Below are 15,547 nucleotides of genomic sequence, written 5' to 3' on the forward strand. Positions count from 1 at the left end.
CCTACTATCCCAAAAAAAATTAATTGAAATCTTCGATCCCATTTGCGTGTCATCCCCTAGTTAGTTAAAAACCAGGAGCTGTAGTGTCAAGTCAGTGTTGTAGTTTCAATTTCAACCTTTATTGATAATACTATAGATTTTCTTCATGTACAAGCAGAACGACAACCGGCTCGAATTCGCTAGCTACTGAGTAACTAAATACCGGCTGGGAACATTGTAGAAGACATTATGCTGGCAAATTTTTGTCTGGCACTAGCGCCTCGTACTCGAAGTGGTAACTGGACTTGGAGTTCATGACCCGTTATTTTGTAAACTATTCCAAAAATAGAATTATAGATGCAGTATCAAAGTATCAGTTCTCCTATATATTTTCTATAGCAAAAAAATCCCGTAGTACCATATTTGAATTTTTAAAGATCTTGCGAAAACATGTAGCAAGGGCAGAGTGAAAATAAAATCTATCTGAATTTGTCAGGTTTGGCTTAGCTAAGCTTACCTTTATTTCTCAAATTTTCATATCTTTAAAGATTTTTAAAAACAGAACATGCATAAGCTATATTACGAGTACCTCATAAGTCGAAAAAATCAACAATACGAGTTTTATACAATTATTTATTGAAATGTACTACTTTATATACATAAAAATACATCTAGTAAATGTGATATTAGTTCTATTAAAATGATATGTCACATGCTTATAAAGCAACAAATCATTGGTAGTTCTCTAATAATATTAGAAGGTCTCGAGGCCATCTTCTTTTCAGGCTAGAAACTAGTCGATTACTATTCGCAGAGCTCATGCTCAAAAAGAAACAAGCTAGTCGTTTATCCAAATGTAGTGCAATAAAGCTGATTTGTTCGACAGGGGTACAATGCAATTTAATTTTTTTTAAATTTACAAACATTATTCTAAAGACATAAATGTATAACCGTTTTCTGAGACTATATACATTTTTTTTATTTAAAGAATTTAATCGAGAGGGCTTCAGAATGATGCATTGATCTATTATCTTTTTAAGTGGTATACATGTTTTTCCGAAGTTTTGAGTTGACACAGCTTAAGTGACAATGTTTTAGATTATTTTGATAATTTTTTTTTTGCTATAAAAAATTCTTTTTACTTTTATCAAAATAAATATTGATTTATGAGTAAAATCCTTAGTTGGGAAAAAGAAACATAATGGACCTACAGAAAATATGTAATATTTCAGGAGCATATTTTTGAAAGCTTGTTATGTTTTATAATTTAATAAAAACCTTCTTGTACTCATCATCATATATTTATGATACAAGAGATTAGGAACAGTAAGCACATTATAATTTAGTCGTACGCATTAAAGTAGTTCTAACAATGTCACTGTGTGTTAATTAATGAATACTTATGAGGGAAAACATTGCTTTTGATTGATTTCAATAATAAACCTATTCGTTCCAATTCAATAGATGTCCATCAGGCGTGCGTCCATTCCCATACATAAAAAAAATATTCAGAAAGAAAACAATGAAGCATTTAGAAATAATGATGAGAGAAAACAAAAAAAATATATATGTAGAAAATGTTTACATAACATAATTAATAATTTAAAGATTTGAATCATTAAAAAAGATAAGATTTATATTTACTTTTTTTTTTTCCTTTACGTTTATCTTTTAAAATAATGCATTGTTCGAAAAAATCACTCAGTTGTGTAGAGAAGCCTTCAGGAGATGGATCATTCTTTGACTCGTTTCAGGTATTATTACCGTTGCAGATATGATATACTGATTTTCTAAAACAATGGCACATCTGACATATTGTTAATTTTACAGTAGTATATATACATTTTTTTAAAATATACATTACAAATATTGCTACATTTACCAAATAAACGTATCGTGCCTGCATTTTTCCTACTCATTTTTCAAATAGTGCCGGTTTTTAAGAATAGAATTATTCATATTAACCAAGTCATATTTTCTTCGTAAATTTACAATAGTTAAAGAAAATTCGAAAAAGAACACATAAATTCCAAAAAAAAAAAAATAAAAACGTGCAATGATAAAAGTGAAAATGATCTTAAATAATTAGAATAAAAAATAACATAAAAATTTTCAGGCTACTGTAGAATACATCGTGGAATGCGGGATAAGTTGGTTATTTACTAAATCAAAATCTTTTTTGGGCATTTTTCTTTGGGCTAAAGAAGGATATTTTGAGTAGGCATGTCTTAGGTTCATAATTTTTTTACCACGCAAATCAATGATAACATTGGGCTTTACTTCTTTAATTTTCCCCTAAATATTAGTTATTATAAATACTACGACTTGATGTGAAATTTATAATTGTGTTTTAATTTATCATGAATTGATTTTTTAGCTGAACGGCACAACTATCTCTGGGAAAAATTAAATCGATTCCGTCATTCTAAGAATCAGAACACAGAACTATTTATCTTATTTACTCCACAATCCGCTTCGCCTTCCTGTCATACATAAAAAGTTACATCTAGTAATTTCAAATCAAAAATCTTAAAGTTCATGTCCGAATATGTCACTGTTTAAAAAAAAAAGTGTCACTATTCAAGAAAACGATTCGAAAAAAACCTCTTGAAGATTATGAAACAACTAAATATATGTCTTTGTTCAAGAAAGATTGAATACAGTTTAATACCGCCACATCTTTGTTCAGTGGAAAATTTTATAAAATGAAGATATACCACTTTCTATTGTGATACTACACTATCTTTGGAACACGTTAAGAAATAAATCAGAAAAAAATACTTCAATTCAATATGCCATATGCTATGTGCCAATATTCAAGCAAAGCAACGATGTATAGATTAATTATATAAAATGTATTATATATTTTTTTATTAAGATGTTGCGGTGAAAAGTAAACTTCCTTTAGGATATTGTTTAAACAATGATGAGTTATAAATTTTAACTAAGTGACCATATGACAAAATTTCGAAAAAGAAATTGATTCTTAACAAAGAGGAATATATAAGGAAGTACTTGAAGATGGGGAAATCCAAAACGTTGTACAAATAAATATAGAATATTCTATATTTATAGTATTCTAAAGGAAGTCTATCCATCTTTCACTTCAACATCTTAATAAAAAGAACGAACAATTTCCTAGCAAATATAATCCAATATATACAACTATAATTAAACAGCGTAATCGACAATGACCACAAGATCATCAATTGAAACGCACATTATTCCCAAATTTTTTAAGTGTATGTATATATTTAATTTAGAAATCGTGTATATATAATTTTTTCGGTTGGTACTGCAGACTCTTTTTAAAAGTCTTAAAATCTTTTTTGGTTGCGATGTATGGCCATCTTATAGATATTATTTTTTGTGGGAACAAAGGCCTAAAGGGTTATTCATGATTCATAACTCTAGCACCAGTCCCTTTGGGGTCGTTTGGCATTGTCTTACCCCCACTGACTTCAACTTGGGTTCAAGGACCGTGTACACTCAGTACAAGGTACTGAGTTATTCTTACTCTCGGTCTATGTGAGTTGCCTCCAGTAGGCTGAAGAGCCTCATAGGAGAGTGAAGCTTGTTTAAATCGTATTACCTATTATAAGATCCCTCAACCCAAACTGCTACCCTGGCCCTCCTATGTATAGGATTTCCAAGTCAATTAATACCTTTTCTGAGTCTAATGTAACCTTTTCCAATTCAGTTGAAACTGTTTTCCATTTCAATTCAAACTTTCTCCTTTCCAATGCAATTAAAGTCTTGTTCGTTGATTCACATTTACATACAAATACACGTACTCTCTGATATCTTGTACCTTTATCTTAACATTAGACTAATAAATTTCTTTCCTTATTATTGGGACTAATTTTAAATCAATTTTCTTATTTTATGTGAATTCATTTGTAAATTTATTTCCAGAAGTGAAAATGGAAAGGAAAGAGGGCTTTCCTATTACCACAATCCTGGTTCAGAACCACTCCGAATGAAGACGATTGGGCAAATTCTTGACGAAGCAGCTGCAAAATGTCCAAATCAAGAAGCAGTGATTTCACACTATGAAAAGAAAACAATAACTTTTCTGGAAACAAAGAAACGGGTAAGTTAACCATCATCATTTATATTAGACCTTAGCTGAGTATAATAGCTGAGACCTCTATGAGTCGAAGAGAGAAAAAAAAAATGTATTGGACTAGTCACAACTAATGCTCTCTCATCCCTTTTAATATTGTCGGTTGTATGATTGATCTGTATGCTTTGTACTTACTAGAAACTCAACACTGTTGAGCAGCCACTCGCTAATTTTGTTTCGAGTTCCTCCTAATTAATTAATTATTAATAATAATAAATTTTAATGATATTAATTGATCATTGATTTATAAACATTTGGGAAACCCTGGGTCCCACATCTGGATGTGGGTGGGTTAGTGCCTAGAAGTTATTTACTTTTAAAATCAATTTAATTGTTGTAAATTTATTTATTTTTAAGGCTGAGCAGTTGGGAGCTGGATTCTTGGATTTGGGGCTAAAGCCAGGAGATAGAATTGCTCTTATTGGAGTCAACACTATTCATTGGTATATTACTGCACTTGCCTGTGCCAAAGCTGGATTGATTGTAGTAAGCCATTTTAGATGAGGTTACTTTTTTTTCTAATGAAATTCCACTCATTAATTTTACAACTTACGATAAAGCCTCATCCTTCATGCTATTAAAATTATCACTACAGGCCTATTTTAACTATAAAAAGAATTAAAATTTACTTTCAACACTTTTATAATATGAAACACTTTCTATATTAAAAAATTAAATTATTTGTCATTCATTTGCATTTCTTCCTTATTGTCTAGCATTTCTTAACTTGTGTGGTTTCTATAATTTTTCTGATTCTGGAATTACCATACATTAGAACATTTTAACATAAGCAATCCATAATTAATATGATGGATTGACAGAATATAATTGCTTTGACTTTGAGTGCCAAAATTAGTAAATAAGATTGCATTTTAATAAGCAATTAAATCTGATGATTCTGTTAGTTTTATTGTGAGTTTATATTCTAATTTTATTACATTTTTATATACATATTTGTTTTCAATTATAAGGTCTTTAAATAATTATAATTTAACCAAATCACATTGTGTTCCTAATTTTTCACTGCAGGCCTATAATAAATCATAAATTGTATTGTTACTAGGGATAGTATTGCACTAAGTTTTAATTTTATTCTGTTTTTTTTTATCTCTCTCAGTACTTAACTAAAATTTTTTAAAACCTATGAGTTAAATTCTAAATTTTGAATTTCTAATATACTTAGTAGGGATCCTGTCTGCATTCATGACAATATTTCTACATGACTCCTTACTAAGCCCTATAACCTTATACATCCATCTTATTCCTTAACAATGCTATAACCTAAATCATATTTACCAGTGTAGTTCCCTTAATTTAGCACTGTGTAGCCTTCTAAATTCTCCAGTTAATTCATCCTTTTTTGGTCTGAATATTTTACATAATACTTTATTTTCAAAAACCTTTAATGGATGTTCTTTCCTTGGTGTAAGAGGCCACATTTGGCATCCATAAAGAAAAGTGGGAAGGATAAGAGTTTCTGAAATTCCAACTTTTATCTTTTTGTATAGAAGGTGTGAGCTAAGCAATTTTCATAATTAAAAAATAACAGATATTTTCCACTTTATTACAGAGATATTTTTTTGTTCTACTATGGAGGCTATATTTTACCTCCAAAATAGATTTATAAGTCAATGAAAAATTAAAATAGACTGTTTTTTCACTCCCTCACCATGACTAGCCCCCTAGATAAGGCACTTTAAAAATTAATCTACAATTGATTGTTCCAATTTACTAACTAATTTAGTTAGTTATTACATGAGTATTCCATTAAAATACACCCCTAATTATTTATTGTAGCCAGTAAAAAGAAATAAAATAAAAACTGTATATCCAAAGGGTTTTCCTTCCTTCTTTCACTTAGCGTTCACTCTCTCATTTTAACTTTTTAAAATACTTTATTAAAAGTATTCATGCACGGCATACTAGTGAAGGTACTATGCTTCAAGGATGTATGAATTTTCACAGCTCGAAATGACTTTTTATTACAAAGATTTCATGATGTGAAATCTGCGCTTAATGGCCCAATCTGAAACCTTCAGATAATGACCCAGAGATAGTAGCTTGTTCCTGTAAGGGCAATTTGATAAACATTTGTATTAAGATGTTTAAAAAAAAAAAATTATATGGAAAGTAACGCAAGGGTTAAATAATTATATAAAATAATTCTAGAACAGGAATCTACAATTTTTAATTTTCAAACCTCTTGTCCAACTTAAAAGAAACTAAAATTTGATAGTGTATATAAATATTAATATCATTAAAGGTGATGTTGAATCCAGGCTACCAAGCCTCAGAGTTAGAGTACGCTTTGAAGAAAGTAGAAGCGAAAGCAGTAATTTCAGACCATAAATTTAAGACCCAGAATTATCCTGCTATGCTTATGACACTGGCCAAAGGAATGGCTTCAACGCCTCATAGCCAACCACTCTCCTGCCCTGAACTGCCAGACTTGTCCTACGTAATTGTGGCTACTGAAGAAAATCTACCGTAAGACTAAATCATATTGTATTAATTAATTAAATAAAATAATAATTTAAGAAATGGTTAAAAGTTTCATACTGTTAATAATCCTTACCAAATAGTATTTTGATTTATTTTACCATAAGATATTTTGTTTTTAGAGGTTGCTACAGATTACAAGATATAATGAAGTTGGCTAAAGGAATGGAAACAATTCGGGCTGTTCAAGAAACAATACAACCAGATGATCCATATTGTATTCAATTTTCATCAGTAAATATTTTTATTTTCTAATAACAGTAAGGTTATACAGAAATTCCACCAATAGATATATTATTCATGAATCCTTTCTATTTAAAATAACAATGAAGCTTACAAAAAATAATTTATTTTGGCTTCCCTTATCTCACAAAAATATATATACATTTATATGATTTCATCAGTTGAATCGGTACATTATTAGCTTAGCATGTATTAATAATTATTTTTTATTTATTGCAATTGTTGTTTTACCATAACATGTATCTTTTTGTTTATATTTTTTAACCTAGTTGAAAGCCCTTTAAAAGGCAAAACTATTAAGCATTGCTAAAAATGTTTTTTACATGCATATTTATTCTTCTTGATATTTAGTATTTATTTCCTGTTGTAGTTTTTCTAAAAACAGTTAAAAGTAAGAAATTGCCAGCGATCAATTAGGACTGGTATTTATGGTGTACCACAAGTGCTTAGATAATCTTTATAATGCCCATCAATTATTGTTCATACAAATGAAATATATCAAACTTTTCAATTCCTCATTTCTTATGAGTTTTTGATAATAAATAGGAATTTTTGAGTGAAAACTCAAGTTTTCATATGTAAGTTAAAAAATATTTATATTAATTGTTTATTCATGGAATTAAAATAATTCATTAAAATTGAACTACACATATATTAATGTATTTAATTATTTATTGAAATGTATTTAATTCTTTAATTTGAATTTCAACTTCAACATATATTAAATTTAAATTACTATACAACTATAGCATATTTTACTATCCAATAATTTACAAATATATAAAACTTATTTCCTACGTTATATGTATATGGTCTATAACTACTTCATTATTTCAACTTATATTTACAAAAATGTTATAGGGAACCACAGGCGTACCAAAAGGTGCAGTTATATCTCATTTTGCATTAGTCAATTCCTCATACTACACAGGGAAAAGAGCTGGCATTCATGAAAAGGTAATTTAATCAATAAATTTTCCATATAAATCTTTTTTTTAATTTATGATTGTACTAAAATTAAAGTTAGTTAGTGATTGTAGACTAAAGTTACTCATCTTCAAATATTAACACTCTTCTATTTGCTATGTGATACATAACAACAGCACATGTAATGGACCTATTAGACTAAACCAAATTATAATGATAATTTAGCTTTTTTTTTAATTATATGTCCCTGTTTTTATTAATTATGCATTTTATATTTTGTCCAAGGAATGGGATAGTATTAAAAATACAATTATAACAATTAAATTTATAACTAGGTATTATTTATTTTATTTTATTTTTTATATTTGCTATGGAGAAGGAAAAACAAAAAACCAAACCAAGTAATAAAACAGACCAAAGTTTATTTTGATTAATCAAAGGAAAAAAGCAAAATTTTATGTAAACTGTATATTAACATATTTGTATATTAACAGCCATTGACACTTTCATTGCGGATATGATTTTGTGAAAAATATCATTTTTTTATCTCTATTTTTTCTAGAATTAAAGATTAAATGAAATAACAGCTTGGTTTATTTAACAATGAGTTGCACTGTTCAAAATCTACTGAAGCCGACAATAGCTATTTGGAATGGAAACTAACAATCCCCATCATAGAACTTTGATGAAACTGTTAAAGTGTGATACAAAAATTCATTTTTTTATTATTAATTGTTGTGATCACTTCTCAGCTTATGTTATCATTCTCACTACAGTGTGAATGTTTTATGTTGTATACACCATAACAAATAAAACAGTAAAAACATTAAAAACATTTTATTTGTGTCTACCACCGTTCGACAGAAACCATTAGAAAAAACCAAGAACTGCCCCTTTCTGGTAAAAGACAGAAGAATCTCATAGAGGCCCCACTGCACCGAGAATATTAAAACATCATCACTAGAAGATAAATCTTGTCGAATATTCAATTTGCTCTCTAATTTAGAGGAAGAAGAAAATTCTAAACAATGCTGAGGCTGAAATGAGATGAAAAGTTTCTAATCACTCATTATATTAACAGTAAAGATATAATACCTAGGATATCCTACTGACTAGAATTACCCAAAAAAAGAATATAATTTTATATTGCAGAAGTTTGGGAGAAATAAGAGTAGATGAAGGTTTTGTTTTTTTTAACATAATTATTCTATAATCTTTTATTTTTGGTTTATTCTACAACTTATCTTTTATATTATTTTTCTAGATCTCGACTGCATGTCTTCCATTGCCCCTTTTCCACATATTTGGAACTTCTGTAGGCATCATTTTAGGACTGAATCTTCAAATCACTTTGATCTTCCCTGCTCCAATCTTTTTAAAAGAATGTGTTATTCAAACTCTTCAAACTTACCAGTAATATAATATTCCAGTTATAAAGATATTTTTTAATTTTTTGTAATTATATTTCACAACATAATTATTTCCAAGTGTATAGTTACCCTACTCTTAAAATAGCATATTCTGTATTTTTTTATTGTTTAATTTAAGAGGGCATATCTAAAATTAAAGTTTTTTTTATTTAAGATTTCTTTAAATTTATATTAAATAATGAATATGTTTTTCTAGGACAGACATGGTTTTTGGAACTCCTACAATGTTGCATGATTTATACAAAGAATTGGACATATTATTACCCAAATCTCCTGAGTTGCAAGAAGCCTGTGCAAAGGTAGAACTAGTTGGAACTGGTGGATCTAATATCCCTTCAGATCTTATAAAAAATCTTTCAAAAGTATTTCCTAATGGAGATTTTATTGTAAGTATCATCAAGATTTGAATATTGCATGTTCTATGATCCTTTAGAATGAAGTATAATTTTAATGATATTTAATATGCATCATTAGCCTATAACAGAATTCTTTTTTGAGGGAGAGGGGAAGAGTAATTCATCCAAGAATACATAATCCATACATTGCTGTAAATGTATGATTATAACTAGATTTATATATATATTGTAATATATTTATTTTTATTTAAAATAAAATAAAAAGAATTTTGATCGTTTTATAACTTTTTTCAAATATAAAAGATAATTTGGGTTCTAATTAAGAACTTTAATATCAAATAGATAATAGAATTTTATTTAACTTTTATAATATAAAAAGACTCTATATCTCAGGGCGGGTTGCTAGGGAATTAGAAACAGGCATTTACAATAATTATTCTTAATGAAATTAATATCTATTTGATACATAAATCTATTTTTATGTATAACAAAACTAACCAAGTTCACGATGTTCCTTTGATGATTCCTGGTATCTTCTTTGTTTCTATTGTTCTGTCCTAGCGTCCAAAATGGCTTCCTTCTTGACAGAAATTGATGAGGACATGACCTCCTCATCCTGAAGACATCCTTTCTCTTGCGTGCCCCAACAACGAATGAATGCCAAAAACCAAAACCTGTCTCCATGTTGCATGTAAACATCGATTGTCGCACAACAGTTAGAGATTTTTGCAAATGATTTACTTTCTGAATATTATTCTTTCGCACTATTTCTTGATTTCTATTTTTCCTTTAATTTACTGTATTTTCAATTATGATGGGAAGAGTTAAAATAGTTTTTATGATATTTGAATCTGCTCAACATGGCCTTGATTCAACAGACTTGTCGACTGAAGAATACGTACCGCCATCTTGGTTTTGTTTTGAATCACGAAGTTATTATAGACAATGAAAATTGGTTAGCTTGCTTTTTGGATAAACAAAAAAAATTAAATAAAAAATAAAATAAAACATATTAAAAACCCTTTATACATCGAAATATACTATTTACTAAAAAAGAGCATATTAAAATATATATTATCTGATGATCATTAAAATTCAATTATCAGTAACAAAATTTCTTAAGAATGTAAATTATGAAAATTAAATTTTTAAAAATCAAGAATAATTTATAAGTATCAATAACATGGTAACTCATATTTTCAGGGTGCCCTTGGAATGACTGAAGCAGGCGCGACATGCTTCCTATTGTCAAGAGATGACAAGTTAGAAGACAAATATAATACAGTAGGTCGGGTCATGGATCATCTGGAAGTAAGTGATAGCTCATCTATAAAATTTTTAAAAATAATTCAAATTATTTAAAGAAGGATTTTCTATTCTAAATTAATTAATTATTTACCAATCTTGAATTGACAACAGAAAAGTTTAAAGTATAATTAGATTATAGAACCATAAATGAACAAATATATGTTTTAATTCATACTGGGTTAACTACTGCCCACTAATGGCAACCCTTAGCCAACTACTTATCCCTCTGGCCAATCCAATATAACGCCTTGCTATGGCAACCCAATTCTGAATTGAATCCTTCTCCTGATCTAACACCCCAGCAACGTATATACTCAAGCTGATTTAAATTACTTCCAACAGTTGAATGTACATTAAAAGTGACTTTCATACATGAATCACCTTAATTGAATTATAACAATATTAAGTTAATAACAATAAAAGTTAATCATTTTTTTTTATTAAATAACCATTTTCTTCAAGACTGCAGACACCTTTTCCTTCGTTCAAAAACTGTAATTTGAATCGTACTAGTATTTGAGACATTTTTTTTAAAGTGGTGCAAGTCAATATATGACAAAAGTTAGTTAATGAATAAGTAATAATTCCAATACCTACAAGGTTTTTATCTATAAACAGTCTCCCTCCCCCAAAAAAACAAAAATAAATCCTTTAAAATTTTCATCATTTTATCGATATAAATTTATATAGTTAATGAAATTACTATTGCTTTGAAAGTTGTGTGTGTGCCAGTTTCTCGCTATAACATAATATTAAGTGCAAAAGTTATGATAAATATTTTAATAAATATACAAATATATATAAAGAAAATTAAATTTTAATTTATGAAATTGGCCCATATATATCAGTTTATAAATTTAAATGTAAAAATATGTTGTACCGTTACTTTTTATTTAAAAAATATACATATTATTCTATCAGATTACTTATTCTAGGTTAAGGTAGTTGATGAAAATGGAAGAATGGTACCTTTTGGAACTCCAGGTGAGGTCTGGTATAGGAGCTTTAGTAACCTATTGGAATATTGGTCAGATGAAAAAGTGACAAATGAAGCTAAAACTAAGTCTGGCTGGTTTAAATCTGGGTAAGATCATTCAGGGATATAAGACTCAAGTTTACTAAAAATAAAATAAGAAAAAGTCTCTGCTTAGAATAAAATTAATACTGCTGGGTATGTATATAGTTATATGCATACAATATAATTATAATCCTATATAAAGAATAGTGACCAATATCTTAAAATATATAAATTTGAAATTACATTGCTTTTTGGACATAAATTCACTATCTAATAGGTTTAATCACCTTTATTAAAAAAAAAAATTAATCTGATGTTTTATAATTATTTTATTTTAGAGATGTCATAGTTCTACGAGAGGATGGTTATGCATCTGTGAAAGGAAGAATCAAACATATTATCATTCGTGGTGGAGAAAACATATTTCCCGTAGAAATAGAAAATTTTCTACACAGCCATCCTGACATTTTAGAAGCAGAAGTGAGTTGCATAACTTAAAACTTGGAATATATGACAGATTATTTTCATATTAATTGTTTGTCATATGATATAGCTTTTGATTTGTGAGTAATTTATAACATAAATATGAAGACGAGTATTTATGATTAATGTATAGGAAGATGGTCAGGGTTGCGGTCAAAGGAGAAACAAAAATAGTTTACAACTATTTATTTTCCTGTATAGGAAGATGGTCAGGGTTGCGGTCAAAGGAGAAACAAAAATAGTTTACAACTATTTATTTTCCGACGTTTCGCCCCACTTTGTAGGGCTTCATCAGGGCTAAAAAGATGTAAATGATACAATGATAAGAATAAAAATACAAAGATAAGATACAACGATAAGAATAAAAATAAGTAACAATAGCAAGAGTAAAAATTTTTTATATAAAAATACGTAAAATATACAGTTAAAAAATACAGGAGATGTGCATAAAACAAAAACAATACGGGGAAGGGAAAAAAAAAGAAAAAAAAAAAGAATTGAGATTAAATAAATGTCATGAAAAAATAATAATTATACATAAATAAGTAAAAATAACCGCATAAAACCGCAACCCTGACCATCTTCCTATACATCAATTTTTACGTTCAACTATATATACATATATACAATTTATGATTAATGTTTATGTATGTATACATGAAATCAATCCTTTTCGTTGTAGTGGTGTTATTTTCTTTCATTTTGTATTCCACTGATTTATATTTTTATCACATTGTTTTTTAAAAATGAAATTGACTTTTTCTTTTACTTTTAATTGAATGTAAATTGAGAACTTTGAATATAAATTTACAGGTTTATGGTGTTGACGATACAAGAATGGGAGAAGAAGTTGCAGCAAGTATCAAACTGAAACCATCGTCTACCTTAACTGAAGCTAAAATAAAAGAATATTGCAAAGGAAAGGTAATTATAAAGTTATGAGTTATAAAAAGTGGCTATTCTAATTTTCTAATTATAATAATACAAATTTAAACATAAGGTGCGGTAAAGAATCTTTGATTAAAGAATATAATCTCTATTTTGCCAAGTGAATAGTTTTTTTTTTTATCACGTATTGGCCCCTAAGGACCACGTGAATATCAATGGTTAGGCTTCTTTAAGAGTCTTGATTTTCTTTCTTCCCATCGCAGTTTCATGATCCATGACTGCCTTTCTTTTCTTTCTTCGGACCACTTCATACCCATTTTTTTCCTCTCCCAATATTGGTGAGATTTTTCAATGTTTTCCTACACGTATCTCTATCTAGACAGTCGGTATCTGAAATTTAAGTCTGTTTGAAAGCTTAAATTTTCTAATTTGGTGGTTTTCTTGCAGATGCTCTCTTTCTCAGAACCGTTTTGACAAATTATTTCTCCCAAATACTTAAAGTTTCTGTTCACTTTCATTTTTCCATGTTTAGTGTTAACTATTTTTTTCTTGAAATTTGCTTCAGTATTCATGAGCTCTGTTTTTTCCTATGATATTTGTAGGCCTGCTTTTTTCTGTTATTATTTGTAGGTTATTTATTTGACTGATAGCCTCTTCCTCTGATTCTGCCAACAGTGCGAGATCGTCGGCAAATGCCAAACAACTCACTTTTATATGATTGTTTTTGTTCCCTACTATGGCTCCTGAGCTATTTTTTTTCTAGAATTCCTTCATGATTTTATCCAGGACTAAAGGAAATTTGATGTGTGTAATTATAAAATGTTCAATGAAAAATATATTTTCAAATTTTAGTATTTATTGTATACAAAATAGTCTTTGATGCCAAACAGCTCTAATATTGAGGACAGGATCTTTTTAGTTCGTCGAAATAAACAAGTGATGAAGAATTTTCTATTAGTATGTGATGTTATAATATATATGCCCTGCCCACTTAGAAAAGAAAATCGAGTGGGAAAACCATTAATCAACACAGCTTTCCAGTGCAACACACCGCTATCCAACACATCTTGCTATACAAAATGAAAAATTTAGATTAAAAAAAAGGACACTAATATCTTCTTATATTACTGCTAGGAATAAAATATCTAATATTTTAGTTAAACCAATGAGAAATATTTAGTTGATTATTTCTAATAGCACCAAATATTTGAAACTTAAAAAATATTATAAGTTATTTTTAAAGAACTTTACATTGAAATGGCAGTCAGTGTAATTGGTAAATTTATATAAGTTTCTTACTAAAGAAACAAAGAACTTTATCTTAATATTTATGAATTGCAACCAAAACCAAGATAATTATTTATGATAAGTAAACTCTAGTAGCATTATTAACTTTAGGCATTATTTTTGCTTTTAGCTCGTATATGTATATATCAGGGCATAGAAGGCAGAAATATATTATTGTCACCTTTTGTACCTTATGCAATAATAACCTCTTGCGACCAAATATACTAGGAAGCAATGGTTGGTATTCCAACTCCAACACGTTTTAGCTTATTATAAAATATTCTAGCTTCTCATGCTTGCAGATAGTCAGATCTCTATAAAGTTTTTTATATACTTATTCACACTTTTATTTTTCAGATTTCTCATTTTAAAATACCAAAATACATAAGATTCGTTGATAGCTTCCCACTCACAGCAACAAGGAAAGTGCAAAAATTTTTGCTGAAGAAAATACATGAAAAAGAGTTGCAAGAACAAACAAAGAAATGATTTTCAACAATATTAAAGTTTTGACAAAATATTATTTTTTTTTTTATCTGTGTGCACATTTTCCTACTATTAAATGATTATCTCTGTTCTCAATTTGGAGCATTATTTTTATATCATGTTTTGTCCATATAAATCTATGCAGTAGTACAGGAGCCTAATGCATGAAATCCATCTCATAGAACATACATCTGCAAATAATTTTAAAAATTATTTTCTATCACACATAACACGGAAACATATTTATGGTGGTTCTAAAGCTTCTACTAATTAGTCAATTCATTTAATAAAGTAAAAAATCAGATTTTTAATTTTTGTTGTGTTCCGCTTCTAACCCCTAAATGGTGCATCCTAGCAAAATAGTTGTAGTATAAGAAATTAAAAAGCATTAAATTCTACATTGAATGAGTACCAAACAAATTAATTTAGTTAAGTAGTATATCATAAACCATAAGCCTTCGTAAACAAAAAGACAAAATTTATTTCAATTTTTTTTTTTAAACTAAGGTATATATTG

The 15,547-nt window shown here is 28.3% G+C and overlaps 1 protein-coding gene across 1 annotated transcript; it reads left to right on the top strand.

The window, feature by feature from the left end:
- The first annotated feature begins 1,647 nt into the window (after positions 1-1,647).
- LOC106688560 (medium-chain acyl-CoA ligase ACSF2, mitochondrial) lies at positions 1,648-15,064 on the top strand. Its single transcript, XM_014433068.1, has 13 exons — positions 1,648-1,733; positions 3,895-4,072; positions 4,463-4,591; positions 6,369-6,592; positions 6,727-6,838; positions 7,709-7,804; positions 9,039-9,187; positions 9,401-9,590; positions 10,764-10,871; positions 11,804-11,952; positions 12,225-12,366; positions 13,183-13,293; positions 14,902-15,064. The coding sequence occupies exons 1-13, from the start codon at positions 1,708-1,710 to the stop codon at positions 15,031-15,033; spliced, it is 1,746 nt and encodes a 581-aa protein (XP_014288554.1). The 5' UTR covers positions 1,648-1,707; the 3' UTR covers positions 15,034-15,064.
- Positions 15,065-15,547: the final 483 nt, after the last annotated feature.

Source organism: Halyomorpha halys, unplaced genomic scaffold (genome assembly GCF_000696795.3).
Source record: "Halyomorpha halys isolate HHAL.00 unplaced genomic scaffold, Hhal_1.1 Scaffold1155.1, whole genome shotgun sequence".
Taxonomy (NCBI): Eukaryota; Metazoa; Arthropoda; class Insecta; order Hemiptera; family Pentatomidae; genus Halyomorpha; species Halyomorpha halys.